Consider the following 24,950-nt stretch of genomic DNA (forward strand, 5'->3'; position numbering starts at 1 on the left):
GATTTCAGTCATCGAAAAGAAGTGTGCTGCACTTCTGGAGTATAAACGCTCACCAAGTCATTGCACCCAGCAAGCACTCAGAGTAGCCAGAAAAGTAGTACAGCAGACAGCCAGACACTGTGCCAACAACTACTGGCTTAAGCTATGCAGCAGTATCCAGACATGTGCTGACTCTGGTAATCTCAGGGAATGTATGAGGGCATAAAGAAGGCAAGGGGACCCATCCAGAACAAGATGGCACCTCTGAAATCCAAATCTGGTGAAGTCATCACTGACAAAGCCAAATATATGGAGCGATGGGTTGAGCAGTACCCCGAGCTGTACTCATGTGAGAACATTGTGGCTGATACAGCCCTCAACGCCGTCGAGCTCCTATCAGTCATGGATGAGCTGGACCAGGACCCAACTGTGGTCGAGTTGAAGAAAACTATTCGTCAATGATCTAGAGAAAGGGTAAGCAGTGAGGTGGCAAAGTTTGCAGATGACACCAAACTGTTCAGTATAGTCAAAACCAAAGCAGACTGTGAAGAACTTCAAAAAGATCTCAGCAAACTTAGTGATTGGGTAGCAAAATGGCAAATGAAATTGGGTGAGTGTAAGGTAATGCACATTGGGAAAAATAACCCTAATTATACATACAATATGATGGGGGCAAATTTAGCTACAACAGATCAGGAAAGGGATCTTGGAATTATAGTGGATAGTTCTTTGAAAACATCCACGCAGTGTGCAGCGGCAGTCAGTAAAGCAAATAGGATGTTAGAAATAATTAAAAAAGGGATAGAAAATAAGACAAAGAATATCTTACTTCCCCTATATAAAACTATGGGACACCCACATCTTGAGTACTGCGTGCATATGTGGTCTCCTCACCTCAAAAAAGATATATTGGCATTAGAAAAGGTTCAGAAAAGGGCAACTAAAATGATTAAGGGTTTGGAACAGGTCCCATATGAGTAGAGGCTAGAGAGACTGGGACTTTTCAGTCTAGAAAAGAGGAAACTGAGGGGCAATATGATAGAGCTATATAAAATCATGAATGGTGTAGAGAAAGTGAATACAGAAAAGTTATTTACTTGTTCCCATAATATAAGAACTAGAGGACACCAAATGAAATTAAAGGGTAGCAGGTTCAAAACTAATAAAAGAAAGTTTTTCTTCACACAGCGCACAGTCAATCTGTGGAACTCCTTACCAGAGGATGCTGTGAAGGCCAGGACTCTACCAGAGTTTAAAAAAGAGCTCAATAAATATTTGGAGGTTAGGTCCATAGATGGCTATTAGCAAGGGTAAGGTATGGTGACTAGCCTTTTGTTGAAGGCGGGAGATGGATGGCAGGAGACAAATCACTTGATCATTGTCTTCAGTTCACCTCCTGTGGAGCACCAGGCATTGGCTACTGTCGGCAGATGGGATACTGGGCTAGATGGACCTTTGGTCTGACCCAGTACGGCCGTTCTTATGTTCTCATGTTCTTAGTGACAGCACTGCGGTAGGAAAGGCCTCAGGCCAGGACGGTATACCACCAGAGGTAATCAAATGTGCCTTGGACACACTCCTGGAACCACTACATGAACTGCTGTGCCTGTGCTGGAGAGAGGGTGAGGTTCCACAGGTTATGCGGGATGCCAACATTGTAACCTTGTATAAGAACGAAGGAGACAGAAGTGACTGCAACAATTACCATGGAATCTCCCTCCTAAGTATCACGGGTAAATTGTTTGCTCGTGTCATCCTTGGCAGACTCCAGAAGCTCGCTGAGAGAGTGTATCCTGAATCCCAGTGTGGATTCCACACCGAGAGATCTACCATTGACATGATCTTCTCCCTGAGACAGCTGCAGGAGAAATGCAGGGAGCAGAGGAAGCCACTCTATGTCGCCTTCATCGACCTGACCAAGGCTTTTGAACTCGGTCAGTAGGGATGGACTGTTTAAATTGCTCCACAAGATAGGCTGTCCACCACGGCTACTCAAGATAATCCAGGCTTTCCACGAAGACACGGGAGGAACCATCCAATATGACGGCACATCATCGGATGCCTTCAGCATCAGGAGTGGCATCAAACAAGGATGTGTCCTTGCTCCGACATTGTTCGGGATCTTCTTCGCCCTCCTCCTGACGCCTTTGGGTCCCCAACATAGGGCATCTTCTTGCACACAAGATCTGATGGGAAACTGTTTAATCTTGCAAGGCTGAAGGCTAAGTGTAAGGTGCGGGAAGTGCTCATTAGAGATGTGCTGTTCGCAGATGACGCTGCTGTAGTGACACATAGAAGTCCAGCTTCAAAAACTGCTGGATCAGTTCTCCAAAGCGTGCAAGGACTTTGGGCTTACCATCCGCCTAGAGAAGACAAACGTACTTGGTCAGGACGTTGCTGAACCTCCATCAATCAGCACTGACAATTACACGCTAGAGGTCATCCATAAGTTTACTGACATCGGGTCCACCACCACTGACACCCTGTCTCTAGAGACTGAGCTAACCAGGAAGATTGGAAAAGCAGCCATAACTCTGTCCAGACTTAGCAAGAGAGTGTGGAACAACAACAAGCTGTACACTCACACCAAAATGCAAGTCTACAGAGCCTGCATCCTCAGCACTCTACGGCAGCGAGTCTTGGACCTTGTACGCCCGCCAGGAAAAGAGGCTGAATGTCTTCCACTTGCGCTGCCTCAGGCGCATTCTTGGGATATCATGGAAGGACAGAGTGTTCAACAACACCGTCCTCAAGCAAGCTGGAATTCCAACCATGCATACCCGCCTCAGGCAGCGGCAGCTCCGCTGGCTTGGCCACATCCACAGGATGAATGATGGAAGGATCCCAAAAGACATCCTGTACGGTGAGCTAGCCTCTAGCAAAAGACCTGCCAGATGCCCCCAGTTGTGCTACAAAGATGTCTGTAAGAGGGACTGCAAAGAGGTAGCCATCGACCCAGATAGTTGGGAAGAGCTGGCAGATGACCACAGCAGCTGGAAGCAGGAACTACGCAAGGGCCTTCCGAAGGGCGAGAGGAAGATCAGACAGCTGGCAGAGGAGAAGTGAGCCCTTAGAAAGGACAGCAAGGACCTGCCAGACACCCACTGCAAATGCAGTAGATGTAGCAAGGACTGTCACTCTCGTGTGGGCCTCCACAGTCACAGTCAACACTGCAAATGACGATCTTAAATGGGGTTACGAAGGGCGCGATCCATAGTCAATGCAGACGGAAGGATGCCCAGGAGAGGAGAGAGAAGTGGGGAGTTGCCTGGTCCAGTCAGTAAGAAACGATGAGGCAGCCACTAGCGGGAGCTCCCCCCAGCAAACAATTAGGCACTTGCCTCAGCTTAGCAGTGAGCCCTCGCCTGGAGTGTGCAGGCTTTGACAGGTCAGCAACTAACCAGCTAGTGTGAGCTCTGCCTGCCCCTGCTAGGCTGGGGCCCAGTGCCTAGGCTCTTTCCTCCACTACGGTAGAGCTGGATTCAACCACTGACTCCGAACTAGACAGAGCAGGGATTCAAACACAGGTCCTCTTCCATTCCAGGGGAGTTCTCTGGGCTCATTGGCATCACACACACCCGTCAGCCAGCCCCAGTTTTTTCCAGTGAGCTCATTCCTGGCAGTCATTTATCACCCAGTCTGAGGGGGCACGCTCTGAGTTCACCTACACCAGGCCCAGGCCCTGCAGGAGACATTGACAGGGAACTCCCAGTTGGAGAATTCCTCCAGAGCTGAGCCACAATGACCAAGAGCAATGGAGCAGCTCAGCAATATCCGGACTCAGTAATTTAGCATATGGCCCTGGTGGAAACATAGGATTAGGCAGCATGAGTGGCTTGGGGGTGGGAGGTTTGAGGCTCTCCATGACATGTAAATGTTGCACTAACACAACAGATAGGGCCCGTTGCAGATTTAGAAAGCCCTAGCCAAAGCCATCAATGGACTGAGACCCCTGGTGTTCAGTGGCTGGATGTGTTGTAGCAGACTTCCTAACCTCCCAAGGAGCAGCTTATGGCCTGAAGTCTAAAGTCTATCTCCCTTCGAGCAGCTTAGCAGCCTTTAAAAAAGTCCCTAAGACACACTAATGAGTCTATTCCAGCATTGAGCCCTGTTCTTCTCCTTGTGCCAACAGGGAGCTAAGAGATGGTGCCAGCCCCTTTTTTGAAGCACAGCTGTCACTCTGAAAATGTAAGACAAGGCATCGTTATTGCTAGTGTAGTGTGGACCATAAAGCAAAGGGTCAGATGTGGGCCTTTTCTGGGAATTCTAGACAATACTTCAGTCAACCCCATGTTGGCTCAGAGCTTCTAAGTCACTTGCCAGTATTTTTCTCTAGAGCAGCGTGCCTGGGATCATAAGACGGAAAATCTTTTCAGCACGTAAAATTATGACTAAATCTTACATATGCTTTACTAGTACTTTTCCTCCTACTAGGCTGCCAAGTGCTGCATGCGTTCACAAGAGACAGTGGTTTCATGCCAATTCCAGCTTTATCCAGATTCTGGATGGTAAGAATCACTTCAGGGTGTACTCTGCCCTATCAGATGGCAGCTGAAATAACCCAGGTGAGAAACAGTCCACATTCCCTTGTGATCCCCATCAGTTCATCCTGTGTGTCTGGCTGTAGTGCAGCAGTGTAACTCAAAAAGCACCAATGAAATACTGATGAGCAATCATTCTGGGGAAAAAGTATCCACTGTTGAAGTATCCCCAGATAAATGAAGCAAAACTGTCAACAAAAAAGCTATGTAGCCCTTTTGTTGACAGAGTGGATCAAAAGATTGCTCTGCTTTTATGTGTGGACGTGCTCTGACAACAGATGGTCACTAACATAGCCCTACTGCTATATTCTTATTATTAGAGCCTGGCATTACTAACCACAGAGGGTCTATGGGCTATTTTGGTTCATTTAATTTTTTTACTTCATTTGATTCTACATTTTCCTTTACATATAGTGCTGCTCCCTTAACAGCATGACCTGTTCTGTCCTTCCAGTATGTTTTGTAACCTGGTATGCCTGTATCCTATTGCTTGTCCTCATTCTACTAAGTTTCTGTGATGTCTATTATATCAATATCCTCCTTTAATACAAGGCACTCTAGTTCACCCGTCTTATTATTTAGACTTCTAGTATGTGTGTATGAGCACTTTAAACATTTGTCACTATTTATCTTGATGTATTAGGTTCTTCTTCAATTGATTGTTTCTCATTTGAGTTTATCCATATTTTATCATTTTCAATCTTCTCTTCCTTAACAGAACTTAGAAAATCCCTATTTATAGGCCTTCCCATAAGAGATGCATCTGTCCGACCCATGTGCTCCTCTGCATCCATCAGCTTTCCCCCACCCCTTAGCTTAAAAACTGCTCTATGACCTTTCAAATGTTAAGTGCCAGCAGTCTGGTTCCACCTCTCCTCCCTACACCATCATCTCAACCACACATTGATACTCTGAAGTTCCATCACCTATCCTGCTCTGCATATGGACCTGAAAGCATTTCAGAGAATGCTACCACAGAGGTCCTGAATTCGCATCCCTTTTCTAGAAGCCTAAGTTTGGCCTCCAGAAACTCTCTCCTACCTTTCCCTATGTCATTTTACCCACATGTATCACTACTATTGGCTCCTCACCAGCACTACGTATAAGTCTATCTAGGTGCCTTGAGTGATCTGCCACCTTTGCACCAGGCTAAGTCATTGTATGGTTCTTCCAGGCATAAGAAACCCAGTTGCCTATGTTTCTAATGATCAAATCCCCCATTACTAATATCTGCCTTTTCCTAATGACTAGAATTCCCTCCCCTGCAGAGGTATCCTCCATGCAGGGGAGGATCATCTGGAAGGAGGGTCCCAACCATGGGATGGTTTCCCTCTGCTCCAGTTGAATGTTCTCATTCCCTGAGACTTTCACACTCCTCAACAACACAGGGGCTGTTGGAGTGGAGGTGGGACAATTCTACAGTGTCCCAGAAATCCTCTTCTATGGACCTTTCTGCCTTTCTTAACTCCTTCAGTTCAGCCATCCTGGCTTCCAAAGCCTGTACACAGTCTCTGAGGGCCAGGAGGTCCTTGCCACCCACCTGCAAAAAATTCCAACGGGTGATCACAAAATTGGGGGAATAGGCAACAAAATGGCAGATAAAATTCAAATTTCATAAAGAAAACATAATGCGGATTGAAAATTATGATCCCAACAGTACATAAAACTGATGGGATTTGAGTCACAGAGAGATAGGAATATTAGTCTGTATCTTCACAAAACAAAAAAAGCAGACCCCGAAGTGGCTCTGTACCATGAAAGCTCATCACCTAATAAATTGCACTGTTAGTCTTTAAAGTGCTACCAGACTGCTTTTTTGTTTTGTGATGAGATTTAAATTATCTGTTACCACTCAAAAGAGACCTTTGAGTCGCCGAATACAATGTGCTACAGCAGTCAAATAAGCAAACAGAAAGTTAGGAGCCTTTAGGAAAGGGCAACAAGACAGAAAATATCACATTGTGTGTATGAAAACCTATGACAAGCCTACTTCTAGAAAGCTGTATGCATTCCTAGTCATCCCATCTCAGAAAAAGATACAGGTCAAACCCCTTTAGTCTGGCGCTCTCTGGTCTGCCAACATCCATAGTCTGGCATGATTGTAGTTAGTTATCATAGGTGTGGCCAAGTTCTCAGCAGCCTCATGAAGTTTGCTTATAGCCACAAGTCCTGGCTCGCAGTGTGCCGAGCTGTTATTTACCTCTCATTTACCCCTAAAAGTCATCTAGGAGCTGAGTAAGCAGTGGAAAGGCTGCTAATGCTGCTAGAAAATATTGACCTTCCATGGCTCAGCAAATTCTCTGGTTCGGCACTGGTCAGGTCTTGAGAGTGTCAGACTAGAGAGGTTCAGCCTGTATAACAGAACTGGAAAAGGTACAGAGAAGGGCAACAAAGTGATGAGGGGTATAAACCAGCTTCCTTGTGAGGAGATAATTAAAAGATTTGGTTGTTCCATTTAGAAAAAAAATGTTGACCAAAGTGGGATATGATAGAGGTCTATAAAATCAGAACTGGTGTATATAAAGTATATAAGGGAGTGGTATTTACACTCACAAAATGCAAGAACTAGGGTTCGTGCAAGGAACTTAAGAGGCAGCAGTTTAAACACAAACAGGAGGAGATCCCTATACTGTCAATCTGTGGAACTCATTGCCAGGGGATGTGGTGAAGGTCAAAAGTATAGCCAGGTTAAAAAATGAATTGATAAGTTCACGGAGGACATGTCCATCAATGGTTGCTAGCCAAGGTGGTCAAAGATACAACCCCAAGCTTTGGGTTTCCCTAAGCTTTTGACTGCTAGATGCTGAAAATTCATGATGAGGATGGATCACTAGAAAAATTGCCCCATTCTATTCATGCCCTCCGAAGCATGTGACATCAGCCAAGGTCAGAAGACAGGGCTGGAAGCATCATTGGTCTGACTCATACAATTCTGACAATTCATATGTTCTTACATGAGTGGATTCTTGTCCCCATCTTAAACACTGTTACAGTACATATGTAAACCCCATTTTAAATATTTACAGTTATCGTTTTAAACCTCGCCTTGCCTACTGCTGGCTCACTCCTCGGATATGCTTCACTGAGGCCTAGTCACATGTAACGCACAAATTTTAAAAAATTTATTGTTTTAATGAGTTATCTGTGTGTCACTACGTGTATGAAAATCTGCTGTGAAGTCTGCAAAGCCGTTTGCCTACTTAGATGCTCCCAGAACAGCTGAAGACATTTAAAAAACAAATAAATACTCCATTCATTGAGATACAAGCACTATTGCTAATTATGTCACGTGCAGTCCATGGTATGGCTCAGTAGGGAAGCCAGAGTGAATAAAAAAACAAGTTTCCTTTCCTGGAAATCTTATGGTTTAAGAGCATAAAGGGAAAAATCCTCACCCAAAAAGAGATTTTTTCCCTCCCCAAGAATGTTATGAACAAGGGAATCTGGAAGGTTAGAATTAAAGCCTTCCTGCAGTTTTAGCTAAAGTCTTTACTACTCTGGAACCAATAATGCATGTGGCTCACAGATTATTTTTTTCAACAGTTTCTGCAGATAGATGGAGCTCATAAAAAGTGAAAACGTAAGAACGCTAATAACGGGGAGGCAGGTCTCAAGTAAGTGAAAGTAGCTGATTTGTCTATGCTTGCTGGGAAGTTGTCCCTGTCTCTGTGCGTACATGAGTGTGTCTGCCACACAGCCTGGCTGCATTACACTACCACATAACCCTAACAGGGTGTGGCTTTGTTTGTCATGGGGTATTTTCTTGGTGGTGTTATTTTTGTTCAAGAAGCTTTCATTAGTTCAGAATTCAAATTATTTTTATTTTGCAGCCTTCCACCTGAATTACAAGACAAAAATCACTGCCAAGCTCAATCCACGTCCGCGGCAGCTGTGGTTTCTAATGACCCATTCAGTAATGCAGAGATGGTAAGAGAACATGATCAGGAACCCAGAGATGTAAATCAAGAGCCATTTTAGCTGCCACTCTCACAAGGAAAATTTCATCTGGACAAATGGCAGCAACTTAATCTCTCACTGGCACTCTTCACACAGCTCTCTCGGGATATGTCTACGCAGCAGCCTTATTCTGACACAAGCTATTCCAGAATAGCTATTTTGAAATAATGCCGCTACAATCAAAATGCATTTCAAAATACCACTAAGCTATTTTGAGATAGTGTGTGTGTCTACACACAGAGTACCTCTTTCGAAATAGTATCTATTTTGAAATAGGCTTGGGAGAGGAAGGCCTGGCAATGCAGGGGCTAAACCGAGCTTGTTTGCCCCATCCTGTTTCACCTGCAGTCAGTGTCAGGGCTGGAGGCACGATAAAAGGAGAGTAGCCAGGCCAGTTCAGGGCTGACCAGCAATAAGGCAGGTGTTGGCTCTGGCACTCGCAGAGCCTGAGCCATAGCTGCCACAGGGTGGGTCATGGGAAGAGGCAGCCTTCAGACCCTTCCCCAGGTTAAAAGGGGGAGAATCCCAGAAAACCTTCCCCTAAGGAGGGGAAACTAGACTCTCGGGGCCACACCCCAAACTAACACTACAGCCTTTAGGGAATGGGCTGAAGGCCTACACCTTGGGCCCCAGGCCACCTGTGGGAACCATTTACATGGCTCCATTCCCTATCTTAACAGCACCTATTTCAAAACAGCTAGGGTGCTTCATGTCAGATAATGCTAATCTCAACCAAAAGCACTTTTCTTATTTGACTGAGACCACTGATGGCCTAGTTGGAGGATATGAACCCTTTCCTCAAACGGAAAGGTTAATGCATTGACTGTCTGTGCCATATGCACCTTCAGGTCCAATCAATGAGTCAGCAGAGCTAGGAAGAGCTAGGATTAGTTTTCCACAATATTCCCCTTCAAGTTCCATTTGCGGTATTAATTTGATCAAAGAAGAGGATGATAGCTCACAATTGCATCACATTATTAAGCCACGCTGTCCTGCCAGGAAAGAAGACCATTATGTTTTTAAATGTAGCAAGAGAAAAAGATAAAGGAAACATTGAACATAATGTGCTGAGCTGAATGTAATAATTGAGGGAGGAAATACACTATTTGTAGATGCCTACAGGCCACTAGCACATGGAGTTCAGCTGGGAAACGACCAAAGCTACAGTGCAGAATCAGTAGCGGCAAAACTGACCCTTGGGGCACTCTGACCATCAACCAGACATTGAACTGTTGATCACTACCTGTTGAGCCCAACCATCTAGCCAGCTTCTATCCACTTTATTGTCCATTTATCCAATCCATACTTCCTTAACTTGCAGGCAATACTATTATGGGAGACTGTATCAAAAGCTTTGCTAGACATATCACGTCCATTGACTGCCCCACGTCCACAGAGCCAGTTACTTGATCCTAGTCAGACTGTTCAGCTGTGACTAGTCCTTGGTGAATATCATATCAGCTGATAGGAAGTTTTTGCAGTCTTGGGCTCTAAACTTAGGCTAGAAGAGCAAGTGATAACAGCAAGAAGGACCCTGACAAAGGTGAGATCAAAGAAGTAATAGCCCTATAGCGGAATGCAGCATGTTGTCTATGAGGTGACCATTTTAAAAAATACCTTTGTTTTAACACGTTAGTGTTATGTGGTAAAATCCTGGCCCATTCCGGTCAATAGCAATGTTCTCATTGTCTTCAATGGGGGCTGAACATCATCCATAGTCAAGTATAAGAACCTCAACAAAATAAAGTTGGAATGCACTCTTTCACCCGTCCTTCCTCGATGCAGGTATGGGCTCATTCAATGGGTTAAGTGAATGGGTTTCCCCCACCCCCACTGCATCTTCACTTGCTGCCCTCAACAGTTATTCAATATCCCTTCATGCTGCTCAAAGATACATTGCCTTCTGCCCTAGAACGGGCTGCACATCAGTGGCAGCTGCATATATGGCTACACAAAATTTATGAATCAGCTGGGGCTCTTTTAAGCTGTCAAGCACATTACAAACACTAGAAGCTGCTAAAGGAACTACAGATGGTGGTTTAGAAATCCTGCGAGGAGCTCTGATCACTCTAATTTCCTGCAGCTGCACAGGGCACTATGGCTCATGAAATGTGTTTTGGTGACGCCTTCTCTAGGATGCTGTTTGAAGTTTCCCTGCCACCCTCTCCGAGTGCCCTTCCTGGACTCACAGATGAAAGAGAAAGATGGAAAGTATTTATGGGCTTTGCTAGATACAAATCACAGCACTGATGGAATACCCAGGGGTTGTCAGACAGCCCTCGCTTCCTACTTATGCTTCCTTATAAGGGCGACTTAGAATGAAGAATACACCAAAATCTGGCCTTGCTGTGTCACCAGAGAGCATGAGCAGAACTTGCCAGAAGGGCAGCTGGGGGCTGACTGAACCTTTTCTGGGGCCCTAAAGGATGGGAAGGATTCAGATGTGTAACCATCTTGAGAAACAAGTGCTCCCGCCAAGATGGGCGGCAATGGACACACCCCACAGCCAACCCTTGGAATGGGAGGTGAACCCACCAAAAGAATGACTTTGCTCCCTGCCAGTCACACGGGGGATTTACTTTATTAGCTACTTCCACCTCCTTTCTTACTTCCTAGCACTGAGCCTTCCCGAGCCAGCGCTAGGCTGAACGCTGAGTCCTTGGAGTTTCCCTTCATCGTTAGGCTATACCTTCTTCAGCCACTGATGGTGCAGGGTCCTTAGACTGTCAGGAAAAGCATTCACCATGGTGGTACAGCCCTAAGGAGCCATAAAGCCAAATGATACAGGGATGTCAGGAGGCAGAACATTATACGTTTTAGTATTCCTGTGATCAGTAGGATTGGATAGCACTTGCTGCTGAGTCCATTCTTTCACATAAGTCCCTGTGGCAGGTTGGGGCCAGGAGAGGGGAGGCAGGAGTAAAAAGAGAGCTGAGACAGAGCTGGAAACCAAAGCAGGAACAGCTGAGGAGTAGGCTGCCCTAAATCAATCAGGCCCAGCTGATCCTACTCAGGGGCTACCTTTGTAAGCTCTTCTCCATGCAGGGCAAGGGGAAGGTGGTGAAGGAGAGTTTGGGAGATGAGTAAGGAGACAGAGAGAAACAGCTGGGGCCATGAGAGAGGAGGAGCCTCAGCAATCCCGGGGTGGGGGTTGTGCTGCCCCAACCCAGGGAGGGTCTGGAGCCTCACCAGAGACTTGGAGGAACTGGTCAGCTGAAGGGGCCAAATTAAGGAGGAGACTGGCTGCCATGACTACCACTCGAGGAAGGGGATACCAGGGAGAAGTGTCTGGGAGAAGTGGCCCAGGGAAAGAAGCTGCAGGGGCCAGGGTGAAGTAAGTCAGCCCTCCCAGATAGCAGCTGTCCAGGGTCCCTGGGCTACAACCTAGAACGACTGGGTGGGGACCAGTTTCCTCCCACAAGACTGCCCCCTGCCCCAACAAGGGTAACGTGGTGCATATGCTGGGGCCAGTGGACTAAATAGATGGCCTGGGGCCCAGGAATGAGACTGACCGCATCACAGTCCCTCTTCTAGAGACATGCTCACCCACTGTCACATGAGCTTCCTCACTTTAGTAGCTGTTGCTCCCCTCCTCCTTTAGACTCCCAACCATTTGGATGTTCTCCTGTCCTTTTAGGCTACCATCTGCTTTTCCTGCTCCTCAGGGCTTGGCTATAATTACCAAGAGATCAACCCATTCAGTGTCAATCTTCCAGAGTTCGATTTTGCACGTCTGGTAATGATGTGTGCAATCGATCTCTCTGGGGTCAGCAATCAACTGCCTGCACGCCTATCACCAGGCCTAAAGGACATCATCACGAGAAACGGTCCCATTGACCTTTCTCAGTGAGGATAGAACTTACAGGTGATTGCAGATATGTCAATTCTAGCTACACAATTGCCATAGCTAGATTTGCATATCTGTAGTCAACTGAAAGGTCTAGTGTAGACCGAGCCTTAGCCTTACTGTTTCTGCTCCATACGCCATGGCTCTACAGCTGACGTCATGCCTCTCTTTGAAAGAGGAAGGTGCTTTATCTTCAAAAAAGGCCCATTCCAGCAAAATAAACCAAACAGCTGAGAATTGGAAAAAGATGTTTGTAACAATGCAAAATAAGAGTAGATCCAAACAGAGCAAGTGATTTAAGAGAAAAGAATTGAACACCCGTTGCTGGCCATAGACAAAAAGGAGCTAGAAGAAGAATTGGTGGTCTGAAGGTAAACAAAGCAGATCCAGATTAACTATTGGGCAATGTAAAGTCAGCTGCTCTGTGACAATCCTCCAGAGAAGGATGTGGGCTCACCAGCCCATGACTACTTGTGGGAGCTGGCATTAAGAATCCCAGTACACGTATAGTTATGGTGATAACTGCACACTCAGACAGATGAATGAGCTGATTGTAAAAAATAACAGTCAGAGAATATTTAAATATTAAATGGAAAAAATCCAGTGAAATGTCATAGCGTGATCAAAAACAAAATTAGGCCAGTGATATATTTAATTGTAAGCCAGCAAATGAAATAGTTCTATTTTCTCATCTTACATTATAAAAAATGCTGTCACAAGAAATCTTCGTTCTTCTTAGCGTAAACACGTTGGATCCTGTTTAGCTGTAATTACTCACGCTGTTGGCAAGTACTGGCTATGGCTCTAACAATGATAAAAGAGGTTTTTATAGCGCTATATATTTTCAACAATTGGCCCATTATCACACAGCTTTTAAATACAACCCGAGTCCTGTGAAGGATGTGCCCGTGGGTGGTCACTTCCACTCTTAACTTTTGTACCAAACAGGAGATGTTTGGAGATGAGTATTTGGTTGTGACCCAACTTCTCAGTCTTCCATCTCCCTTTGTGAAAGTTGACTTCTTGGAGTTTGCCCACAGCTTCCTGGCTTGAGGCATATGAAGCAATGATTTTTGGTGGCTTTAAAGGAGAAACATACTATAAGTTGGCCCAATGTGGAACAGAGGAAAGAAACTAGCTCCTCGTGACTCTAATGATCTAGTGGTTTTCCTTAGTGAGATGAAGCCTCACTTGGTTTAGTCCCTTGCAATGCTTCATGGGGCAAATTATTTGTGAAGTACACCAGGGACTGCCTGGCATAACCAAAAAGAAAGGAAAAATGAGCTCAGCCTAAGTAAAAGGCTGCTAGCAGAGAAAAGAGGGCGGCTTGTAGTTCACAGCAGGAATCAAAACCCATACACAAAGGATGTGTCTACATGGGCACAAATCTTTGAAATAGCTATGCTAATGGCCATTTCGAAGATTACTAATGAGGCGCTGAATTGAATATTCAGCGCCTCATTAGCATTAGGATGCTTCCGGCTGCGGCGCTTCGAAAGCCCCGCTTTCCAAAACGCGCAGCTCGGTGCGGCTACACAGGGGTCCTTTTTGAAAGAACCCCGCACCTTTCAAAATCCCCTTATCCCGATCACTGATTGGAATAAAGCAATTTCAAAAGGGGTGGGTCCTTTTGAAAAGGACCCCTGGTAGCCGTGTGGAGTCGTGCACTTTTGAAAGCGGGGCTTTCGAAGCGCTGCGGCCGGAAGCATCCTAATGCTAATGAGGCACTGAATATTCAATTCAGTGCCTCATTATTAATCTTTGAAATATGGCTATTTCGAAGATCTGTGCCCATGTAGACACAGCCAACCAGATCTGGCTTGGCTCAGGATTAGGCCTGTCTCTAGTTAGAAACTTTCCTGGATGAAATGAAAAGTCCTTTCCTGAGAAAAACCTGCGGCAGGCAGTGGAGGTCCCACTGGATGTTAGCTGTGAAAAGGGAGCAGTTTCACATACACACAAAAAAAATCACCCTTTTGTCTCCACTTCTGGTAACTAATTGAATCTAATACCACCCCCACCCCACAACCATTAAACGACCTATATATAGTCAAGCAGAGGTTCATTTTTTGCTGCTTTTAGCTTTCACTGCATTTGGAGTAGCACTGGAGTTTGGTTATCTTACAAAATTAAGTCAAAGCTCTTGGTGGGGTTCTAACACTGCTCCTTACCGCCCCCCCATGCCCCAGCACATCCTCTGATGACCAGCACACCCTTTCTACCTGTCCTCCTGCTCTCTCAGCTTGTTTGCATCTGAAATGGGCATGCCAAATGCACTAGTGCCTCCTGCCATGTTCAGCTGTCTCAAGATACTTTGTTGGTTTCATAAAGTTGCGTTATAGCCACCATGCAAGGAAGCAGACTTATCTATGTCTTGATTTAGAAATTATGGTCCAGATGGGGATGGGATGAGATGAGATTAAGACAGGAATTTATAGGAAATAACAGGGGGGAAACCCAACCAAAACTTCCTGAATTGTAAAACGCTTTCCTATGGGAACTGGGAAAATCAGTGTTTGCGATGTGTCTGCTAGACTGGACACTGCATTTGTAAAGGGACAAATAGGGACTGAAGCTGGTAGGAGGATAAACTTGATCAGGCATGTTTGGTCTGCTATATGTCCACTTTCTGTGATCCATATCAGAACGTTCAAAGACATTGGGAGTCTGACGGGGGCCTATCTCACATATCAGCTGGAAAGTTAAAGGTCTTACATAAAATCCATGTTATTAAAAAGAAAAGAAAAGAAAAACAGACACTTTCAAGAGTGTGTGTCCTAGGTGTTTACTTCGTGGACATGTAAGCATCACAGCTAATCTAGCCTTTCTACAAGACACGAGAGCTCAAATGGCTGATGTCACGTGGCACCTTAAAATTCAAAACAGGAGCGCTTGAACCCTCAGCCTTCATCCAGTTGCTTTGCTCATGGTCACGGGCATGATGAAGTGTCCCCCAAATGTTCGTACTGGAGGATCTTACATATAAAAACCAAGTCAAACACAGCTGCATGCCGGAATGAGTGTATGGAGAAAAAGAGCACAGACCCATGACAGGTGAATTTAAAAGGATGGAGCAAAGTGTGTTGAATTAACCACTGCCTGCCATTGTTTGGAATTAAAAAGAAATTTGAAAAACAAGCCTCTTCTGCTGTTGGGTCATGTTCTTTTTCCCATTGACAAATAAGCAATTCCACCCCCTACCCCCACCCCAAGCCATCCCAAAGATTTAAAGCTACAGTTGCAGTGCTGGGGTGTATGGTGAACAGCACATTTTCAAAAGGGCCTGGGATTTGGGGTGTCTCAGCTTTTGAGTGTCTAATATTTAGATACTTGGGGCCTGAGTTTTACTACTGCTGGGCATTGGCAGTTCCCTTTGAGTTCAAGGATGTTGGGTGCTCAGCACTTTTGAAAGTCCAGGCTCACAGTGTCTCAAAACTGGGCACCCAAAATGAGAGGGCACACGCTTGCTCTCTCCAGCTTGTTTGCACACACCAGGGCACCCAGAATGAGAGGGCATGCACACATGCATACACTCCCCCACCACAGTCTTACTGTTGAGAGGTGTGGCTAAAAGCGTGACTAATTTCTTAGCGACAGAATGGTGAGTTTGTGTCCTGGGAGAGAAATTCAGGGCTGGATTAAAAATGTACAGCACCACGGTTATCAGATGAAATGGATCCCAAAACCATGGAAAAGTTTCCCCACAAGATTAGCGTAATTCTGATGCAGAGGATGGCACTGTATTTCTAGCTCTCTATCTCCATTCAGTACATTTGCCATAGGGTGATAGCTTTGAGCATTTCAAACAACTTCACCTAAAGAGAACGTTACGCTGCTGGGTGCTGATTGTCATTTATTCTAATCACTCACGCGTGTCATGTAGGAAATGGGGTGATCACACACTTCGGAAGCCCGGAGAGGCTGATGTGCATGGTGTAATATTGATGTTTACCTCACTTTTTTAAAAGCCACCTTTATCTGACAAGCAACAAGCACAGCTCCAGGCTGGCCAGCTGCAAGGCCAGGACTGCAACGTAGGGCAACAGGTACACCATTCACCTGCCATTGTCATTCCCAACCGAAACCAGAATCCCACTCATTAATAACGCATGTTTCATATTAGCTGCACACAGCTCTGAAAGCAGCAGCGAGCTGCATGCTTTGCAATGGTCCTTTGGCAAGTCCATAATGGAATTCCAGGCAGCTGGAATACATACGGGGCTAGGGTTTATTCTGGTTCCAGACTCACAGATTTTAAGGAAGGGTGTTTGTTTGACCTCTTCTTCTAAGCAATGGATAGTCCAAGTGCAGCTCCACAACGGCACCTGACTAACAGACCCCTGGCTCCTGGGAATGGTCTAGGGACACATGCAGCATATAACACAGATCAGAATGGGCATTGTGGGGCCCTTGGACTGTGGGAAAGGTAGGGAGACTGAAGATTGCACAGCTAGATGCATTCCAGGCTGAACATTGGCCTTCAGTGGAACTGGGACCCAAACCCATGCGGTTAACAGAGATTTCTTGTAATGCACACTGCTGCCTAAAACACTGAAGTGCAGTACAGTTTACTTAGCACAAAAACAATTTGTTTAAAACAACATGTCCATGGCAAGAAGTTTCCAAGGACAAAAGGGTCCGGCTCTGATGTTAGCTCGTCACACCCCAGTCCTGAAACTCTACAGATTGGTCCCTTGCATTTTGACTGCAGCTCCACTCAAATTCCATGTCTTTGCAGAGTGGAATTTCCAAAGGGTTGGGAAGGCAGATCACTTTCAGTGCTCTCTGCTATTCCTTCCAGAGCCTGCCCAGCTCTACAGATTAGGTCTGCTTTCACCACACTGTCAGACCCACAGTTTATCACCCTAGGTAGAAATGACAAGCACCCTTTATATACTACCCAAAGCAGGAGCTAGGGGAACTGCGGCAAAAGTGGCATAAAACAAACACTTAATTTAATAGGGACAAGGTCTGGGTCTTCCTCCTATTTCATCCCCTCTCTTGCAACCCCATGAGCTAGTCACAGTGGTATGCTCCAGAGTCAATGTCCAGGACAGCTGCACTCCTCGATTGCATCACACAGACTGAAGCAGTCAAGGAAGTCCATTTCAGGAGCAGGGAAAAAATCTCCTGGAGCCAGCCAGGGTGAGGTGGTTAAAAGGCCTGAAAGAAGAAAACAATCAAGAGAACAGTGTGAGACAGACAGTGGTGGCAAAAACATGTTAAGCATTTAACTCTTAGAAAGAGGACTGAACCAAGCTCACACTATTTTTGGAGTTGTTCACACCTGGCCCTCAACTTTGTGGGTGGACCCCTCACATCAAGGCTTCAAAACACACACTTATCTACCTTAAAGCCCAGTAGAAAGAAGAGGAGTAGTGCCCAGAGCCAGGGTTCACAGAGACAGGTAACAGCTCCTGTAGCAGATTCCAGTGGAATCCATGCCGAGAAACAATGAATTACATAGCAACCACAGAACACGAGTTCTCCTTGCCCTGCTACACTGCAACAGGAGAGAGAAAACGGGCCATTTCTGATGACCTGGTCCTCTCCAGTATTCAGCCGAAGAAGGGAAGAGGAGACCACTATCAGTCTCTCCTTAAAGATTCCCAGATAGCTCCTCTGACCTCCCTTCCACCCAGTCTGCTGAAGACAGGTTAAACTTATGTCGCTGACTGCTGTCTGTTGCAGACACATACGTACCTTTCGCCTCAGCTCTCTTCAGTCGGGAGTCTGCCTTGTGGTGATGAAGAACTATGAGGAAAGGAATGGAGGAAGGGAGAGGAAGAAAATCAATTGATTAAACTAGACTAAAATGAGGGCTGTAAATCTATAGGAAGGAATGGGACAGCAGACAAGGTTACTGTATATTGATCACTTCACTAGGCAAGGAAATCATAAGCATTGCTAAGAGAGACCCACCAGCCAAACATCTACACACAGCCGTGACTGTGCTTTTGGCAGAAGCCACAAACAAACAAACAAGGCTGCTGGTGATTTATGGCAATGGGGAGATGAAGCCTGTGTGTGTCAGTGCTGCACAGAGCTAAATTTACAGCGCAAGAATGAACTGCATCTAATTGAAAAAATGTCAATCCACTCTGCCTGGCAGATCTGAAGCTAACTGCAAACCTCTTCATACTCATTAACAGTAGGATTCCAAATGCAATCAGTTATGTCTAGTGTCAGATTAACGTCTAATCTGGTATGAGGCAGTTGTACTCTGGACTTGCGAGGAGATGGATTCAAAGGACCAATCAGTCTCCATTTTTGGAGACTCCTAAAGGGTTCACGTACCAAGTACTGTGAAATGCAACAAAACACCAATACAGCAGCCTAAGGCTGAACTAACAACACTACAATGATCCAAAGAGTTATGTATTACCAAAGATAGGAGTTCAAACCAGATCTAGACTGGGACTGGTTTTTCCCAAGTCCGTTTTTTTCAGATGCACTGTTGTAGCGGGAAATCACCTCCGTTACCCAGGAATACTAACATCCAAAACAGGCTTTTTAGTTTGTGTGTGGCTGTGTGTGAATACACCTTAGACCCTGGCATTTCTCACCTGTTTGTCCTCCGGGAAGCTGTCTCGAAGAACTTTGTTCTGGAGGCCACTCTGCAAACAAAACAATCAAAGTTCTTTAAGTTCTCCCATGAAAAGGAGTGCGAATTGCAGGATTTAGATTAACTACATGACACTGTTTAACTGACAGCTATTCAACAAATCAAGCAGGGCTGTATCAGAGACATCATGTGTCAGAAGCAGGGCACAATGCATAGGAAACTCAGACTCTGCTCCTCTCAGAACAAAGAGCTCTGTGTTCCCCAGGATTGCGCCATGGTATTGTGCCTCTTGTTCTGCAGAGAGCATGACACTTCATTGGCTTTTGGAGTGCTTCAATTGATCCATGTCATCACAAATGCTGGTTCCTCATGATAAGGCATGTGCAGTGGGGTATGTGAGGCTTTGGCGGGAGGGGTAGAAATCTAAACCTTATGATGTTACGATACAGAGGGAAGCAGAACAAGCACCAGCATAGAGTTCCATGATACACTGTCAGGCAGCCACTGTCAGTGTCAGACCCTGACAAGATGACAGAGAAATGAAAAATGTGAAATCATTTATATTACAGCAGTAGCAGCACAGAGGGACTTTGCTGATACCACTGAGAACTGCTTCCTCAAACCAAACTCCCCCTGAAGTCAGTGGTGAAATTTTGAAATCTGTTGTCATTTTTGACGTAAAGAAATTCCCATTGACTCTGACAGGCCTGCAGTCCCGCTATGACTTCAGTGAAATTTGAGCTCAGAGCTCAGTTTAATTAGTGGTCAACTTCCCCCTCATTTGGCTTAGAATGAATCCCAGCCACATCAACCCTTTCTTTCATGCGGCTTGTTCATTACAAAGTGATTAGAGGATTCTCCCTCAATACCACAGAAGGTCCTGTAGAGGCAGAGTCCTCGTGACTCTACTAGCAAAGACTCATGGCTTCCTTTTACTAGTGCCACCATATGGCTTTTATCATCTCAGCTTTTCGTTCTGCACATTTTCCACATCCCTAGACTGCTAGGAATTGCCTCCTGCTGGGTAGCTAATGAGGATTTCCTACTCACACAGATGAAGGCATTTCCTCTATTCCCCCGGCTACGGGCTCAGACTTTTGCTCCAGCTTCTGAGATGCAGCTGCTCGGCAGGGAGGGTCTGGAGGTCTCACCGGGGGCCGAGTTATCACTGGCTTATCTCCAGGGGATCGCACTTTGGGGAAGCTGTCGTACTCACCTGAAAGGTTGAAGATTACAAAGACGGTCAGCAATGCTTTGGAGTGAGAGCAAAAGATTCTGAAGAGGCAGAGGTTTCAGGCTGGCTATAGAAAGTATGGGAATCTAACTGCACAGACAGGCAGACGTTACTGTTTCATGGCAAACTGACCATGTTCAAGGGCTATTATTGTAGCTAGTACCACATTATTTGACACAGAAAATTAATAACAAGCGTTCCTAATAGTCAACAGGTCCTGTGCTTCTCTATCAAACCAGGGAGAGAGGTTGATTCATTTCTACTGATGAGACATTGCTGAGATTATTGCAACTCCCTCTTAGAAACTTCCTAAGCCTCTGCTTCTCCATATTTCACATCAGGCTTCTGTTCTAGGCAGCTGGGATAGATTTGCCCACCCCACACATCTTTCTCCCCCTTCTCTGGCTCCCTCTCCATTCCCTTCAGTTGCTTCCGATCCTGTCCACGCTGGGATTCTTGGCCCAGCTTCCAATCCACCTCCGAGTCAAGCTAAACACTGTCATCATACTGCTGAAAACTCTCCAGGGCCATGCTTCACCCCATCTCTCTAACCTCCTACCAACCCAGCCCCTGCTCCTTCATCGCACTCCTCTCACATTAGCCTCCTGCATCTTTTAGGTTTTCTTGCCATCACTGGCAGAAGGTGGTGGAGAAAGATCCTTTTTCATTTGTGCTGCTCACTCTCTCCAAACCCTGTCTTCCTCCTTCCTCTGAGATTCTAAATCATTCTCATCTCATCTTCCAATCCATGACTCACATTATCGGAGAAACATTTCCATTGATTCATAGATTATGAAATCAGTGTAATCATCTCCAGCATAACAAAGGCCATAGGAATGCCCTGTATTACCTTCTGTTAGAGCTTGACTATATTTATCTATATCTATGACATTATAGGTCTTCTAAATGAAAATTTGGATTGTTTGCTAAAAGTTCTAAGTGACTGAGCATGCACCACAAACTTTGTAAGGTAGCCTTGTAATGATTAGCTACCCTCATTGTTAAAAAACTGGGGCTTATTTCTAATCTGAATTTCTCTAGCTTGAACATCCAACCACTCAATTTTGTTATGCATTTACATGGAAGAGAAGGAGCCTTCTTTAATCAAATTTCTGTTTTCCATGTAGGTATTTACAGATTATGGTCATGTTACCCCATAACCTTCTCTTTGATAAACCAAATAGAACGTGCTCCTCGAGTTTCTCTCCATAAGGTATGTTTTCCAACTCTTTATTCATTCTTGTGAATAGTTTTTGAATCCTCTACAATTTTTCAACACCCTTCTTGAATTCTGGACACAGCATTCCAACAGCGGTTCCATCTGTGCCAAACACAGATGGAACCCAAACTCCTGACTCAAGATGCCCTGTTTATACACCTCAAAATCACACAAGACTATATTGTCAATGTGTGTATTTTGGACACACTAGGGAAATGTGACTTCAGAGGTTAAATAGCAAGGAATGTTCATCCAAATCCATCTATTAAAAAAATCCTATTATACCTAAAGCAGATTTCTGTTTCATATTTATTGGTTACATTTAAACGAGATCAGTAGTATTATTCAAATTAAATTTACGGTTGTGCTACCAAGTCAGATCTTGTTATTCTTTCTTTCTGTTACATCCAGAAGTCAACAAAAGTATGCAGCTTACTGTTTCCTTTTCACATGTAAGATTGTGAAGGCTATTAGATTATGAAAGTATCGAGCGAGCCCTGGAATGAGCATGGGAAGAGCCGTTCAAATCCCCAAAACAATCATCTTTCTTTTTTTACAAGCAATCCATATGTATGGTGTTGGACTGTCGTGCATATCTTAGAAAAGAACCACGCCATCCTTTACATCTACAATACCAGCACTGCCATGACAAAAAGCTTTGAAATTGCCCATGCCAATGTATGTCCTTTCCTCCATCAGTAAGCAACAAGCTGAGCTGTCTGTAATAAAAATGGGTTTAACTCATAACAATTGGATCTGGATCAGAACATCCTCAGAAAACAGGAAAGTTTGAAGTTGGTGGTCCATTTGGAGCTCATCTGTGGCTTGTCAGGGTTTTGCTCTCAGGTCCCCTATTGTTGAACTGCATTAAATGAGACATGGGTTGCAAAAACAGCAATTCCTTCTCCCAGTTCCCTACGTCACAGTCTGACAAAATGAAAGACATTTAACAAGCTTGTCACAAACTGTGTTGCAATTTCTGTAGTGCAGCAAGACGGGAGCAAGCTCCATCCAAGGAGAGCTGAGACCTGGGTATGGGTGATCTTCCAAAGCAGAAAACTTACCCTCCTTGCTGCATGTCACGGGCCTTGGAGCAGGCCTCTTCATATGCAGAGTGGAGGTCTTTAGAGCAGCAGTGCCAGTCACCACTCCATTTGCAGCCTTGTTGGTGAGCTTAGGTCCTCCATCCTGCAGCTTGGACACCAGCTTTCCCACATCTACCTCAGAGTGCTGTTCAAGCTTGCTGTCTAAGCCAGGCCTCCCAGGATCAGCCTCCTTTGCTCTCTGTGTAGGCGGTCTACTGCGATGTAGTGGCTTGGGTACTTCTGGGCTACTTGAGGTGATGGTTCCATTAGGAGTCTGGTCACAGCTGTCACCTGTGAACCAAAGGAAATGGGAATAAATACACACACCAGGTGAAACCCTGAGATGCACAAGGCCTGACTTTCACAAGCACTCACTCAGCACACACAGCTCTCAGTGACATTGAAAAATCAGGCTCAGTGTGTCTATGATGGTAACTAAAAAGCAACACGGACTGGGCTGCTTTCATAGTCCATGTGGATGCAGTGCAAAAGGTGAACAGCTTGCACTGGTGGTGAGAAACAAGTGCAAAGCTTCACTGTCGTTTATCTAAGGCATATTAGTCTGTGAGAAAAGGAAATCTAATGCCATATGTTTAAAATCTGTGATTTCTGGAGGGGCCAGTCAATTCAAAAAGAAAAAAGTAATTTCTGGTAACACGTTTGTCTGTGAATCCCCCTGACAGTTTTTGTGAGTTTACTACCAGGCTTTCACCATTTTGCAATTTTTTGAATTTTCCCTGTTGTTGTGTGAAAGACCCACACATACAACAGCTTGCACCATAGTGATGCTGACTGCAGTAAGTCTCAGTCCTGCCAGGTGCTCAGCACCCTGGCGCTGATGCAGCACACATTTAAGTACAGTTCAATAAGTCCTAAATAAGTCCACCTTCTTTGAGGGACCATGCTATTGCTTGAAGTTAAACACGTACCTAAATGAATTGGTAGGTTGGGCCAAATGCTGAGAAACATGCTAGTTCGAGTTGGAAAGCACAAAGGAAACACATTGACAACAAAGCCGAGAAACTATTTTTTCTTCATCCCTTTCAGCGACAGGGGTAAGGACCCTTAGGCGTAACTTGCAATAACAGCTGGTAAAACAGGTGCAGACAGAAACTAGAATTTGACGGGGCCCCTTAGACATGACAGCAATGTGCTTTTGTGTTAGTAAGTACTTATTAACAGGAGAGTTTGGGGAGGGAAATATTTTAATCAGGGCTAGTTAAGCAAGGATTTAATGCCTTGTTCTACTTTCCTTGCAGAGCCTCATTTAACTCCTCCTGAATTGTCAGTGGCTCAGGCATCATCACAAGCTAGCTCACTATCGAGCTTTATCCAGTAAAGTCAGTCAACAGGAGGGCTTAAAGCAAGGGCTGACCTGCTTAGCTTAACCATGCGCAGTGCCACAGCCCCACTGGAGCCTAGCTTAGCTCTGCCTCTCACAAACTGTGCTAGAGAAGATACTTTGATTTTTCAAAGCTATTTACTTATTGATGTTACTCTACACTTTGCTCGGGGGAACCGTACGGCCCTTTCAAATAGAAGAATGCTGTGTTTCATTGAGCTCTCAGACACATCGAGCAACGAGAAAACCATGCTGCAAAGTAGCTTTGGGGCTGTTTGACCAGATGTGGTCTAACTGCAGCAGTTTCCTTACCTTCTGCTTCCTACCAGGGTAAACAACACCCTCCAACAAGCCATATTCCTGCCTCATGTTAGTGTGCTTGGGAACGTGCTGTTGCTGCTGCTGCCATTTCAAATCCCTCCCTCCTTCAATGAGTGGGAAGCTGGGTTCGAACATACAGTGCTGACAAGAGAAATGTGAGAGCTGGAGGCTGAGGCGGCATCAGTGAACAGCTGAACTGACCTTCATTTTCTTCCAGGAAACCACCATAAAAGACCGGCCTTTCTCTCAGTGGTCGCTTGGAAATTGTGATGGGTTTGTGCCTTCGGGCAGCTACCCTCGGAGGAGGTACAGGAGGGGCAGCACTGTCCTCTGGTGGGCTGCAGAAGATCTGTAGAGGAGAGGGGTTTAGGAAGACTTGATGTCAATTGACTCTCTGTTCAACTGCTACTTGACTCACTATGCTGGGCCAATAAGCCCAGGTTCCTGGGGCTTCCCCTGAGCTCTTTAAGTCAAGCAGATTTTTAATAAAAAGACATCCTCAAATGGGTTACCTTGGACATTCAAAGCTCTGATTGGGAAAGCCGAACAGCGTTGTGTTAAAGGAAAGATCTAGAAGCCAAGAGACTAGTGTTTTATTCTTCACTCTGACACTGACATGCTTCTATGACTTTACGAAATTCATTTTGCTCCTTTGTGCCTCAGTTTCCCCCCATAAAATTGGGACTAGGTTATTTCCCTCCCTCACAGGCATGTTGCGAGGATATATTTATTATTATTTGTAAAGGACTAGAAGAGGTTATAAGAGAATGATCTCTTTTTACTCTTATCATTGGCGAGGCAACGTTACTTAAATTCAAAGCAATGACTACGGATTTTTTGCAACGCCCCTGCTATGTTTT

At 45.2% G+C, this 24,950-nt stretch overlaps 1 protein-coding gene across 4 annotated transcripts in view; it reads right to left on the reverse strand.

The window, feature by feature from the left end:
* Window positions 1-16,861: 16,861 nt before the first annotated feature.
* The window catches only part of OPHN1 (oligophrenin 1), a 140,823-nt gene continuing 132,734 nt past the window's right edge, over window positions 16,862-24,950 (reverse strand). For all 4 annotated transcript variants that reach the window (XM_075007783.1, XM_075007784.1, XM_075007782.1 and 1 more), the window contains 6 exons: window positions 24,292-24,439; window positions 22,407-22,718; window positions 19,940-20,105; window positions 18,891-18,941; window positions 18,028-18,078; window positions 16,862-17,487 (listed from right to left, as the gene is read on the reverse strand). In XM_075007783.1, the coding sequence (XP_074863884.1) occupies window positions 18,036-18,078; window positions 18,891-18,941; window positions 19,940-20,105; window positions 22,407-22,718; window positions 24,292-24,439 (720 nt within the window). In that variant the 3' untranslated portion in view covers window positions 16,862-17,487; window positions 18,028-18,035. The remainder of the gene's footprint in view (window positions 17,488-18,027; window positions 18,079-18,890; window positions 18,942-19,939; window positions 20,106-22,406; window positions 22,719-24,291; window positions 24,440-24,950) is intronic.

Source organism: Carettochelys insculpta, chromosome 13 (genome assembly GCF_033958435.1).
Source record: "Carettochelys insculpta isolate YL-2023 chromosome 13, ASM3395843v1, whole genome shotgun sequence".
NCBI classification, from domain to species: Eukaryota; Metazoa; Chordata; order Testudines; family Carettochelyidae; genus Carettochelys; species Carettochelys insculpta.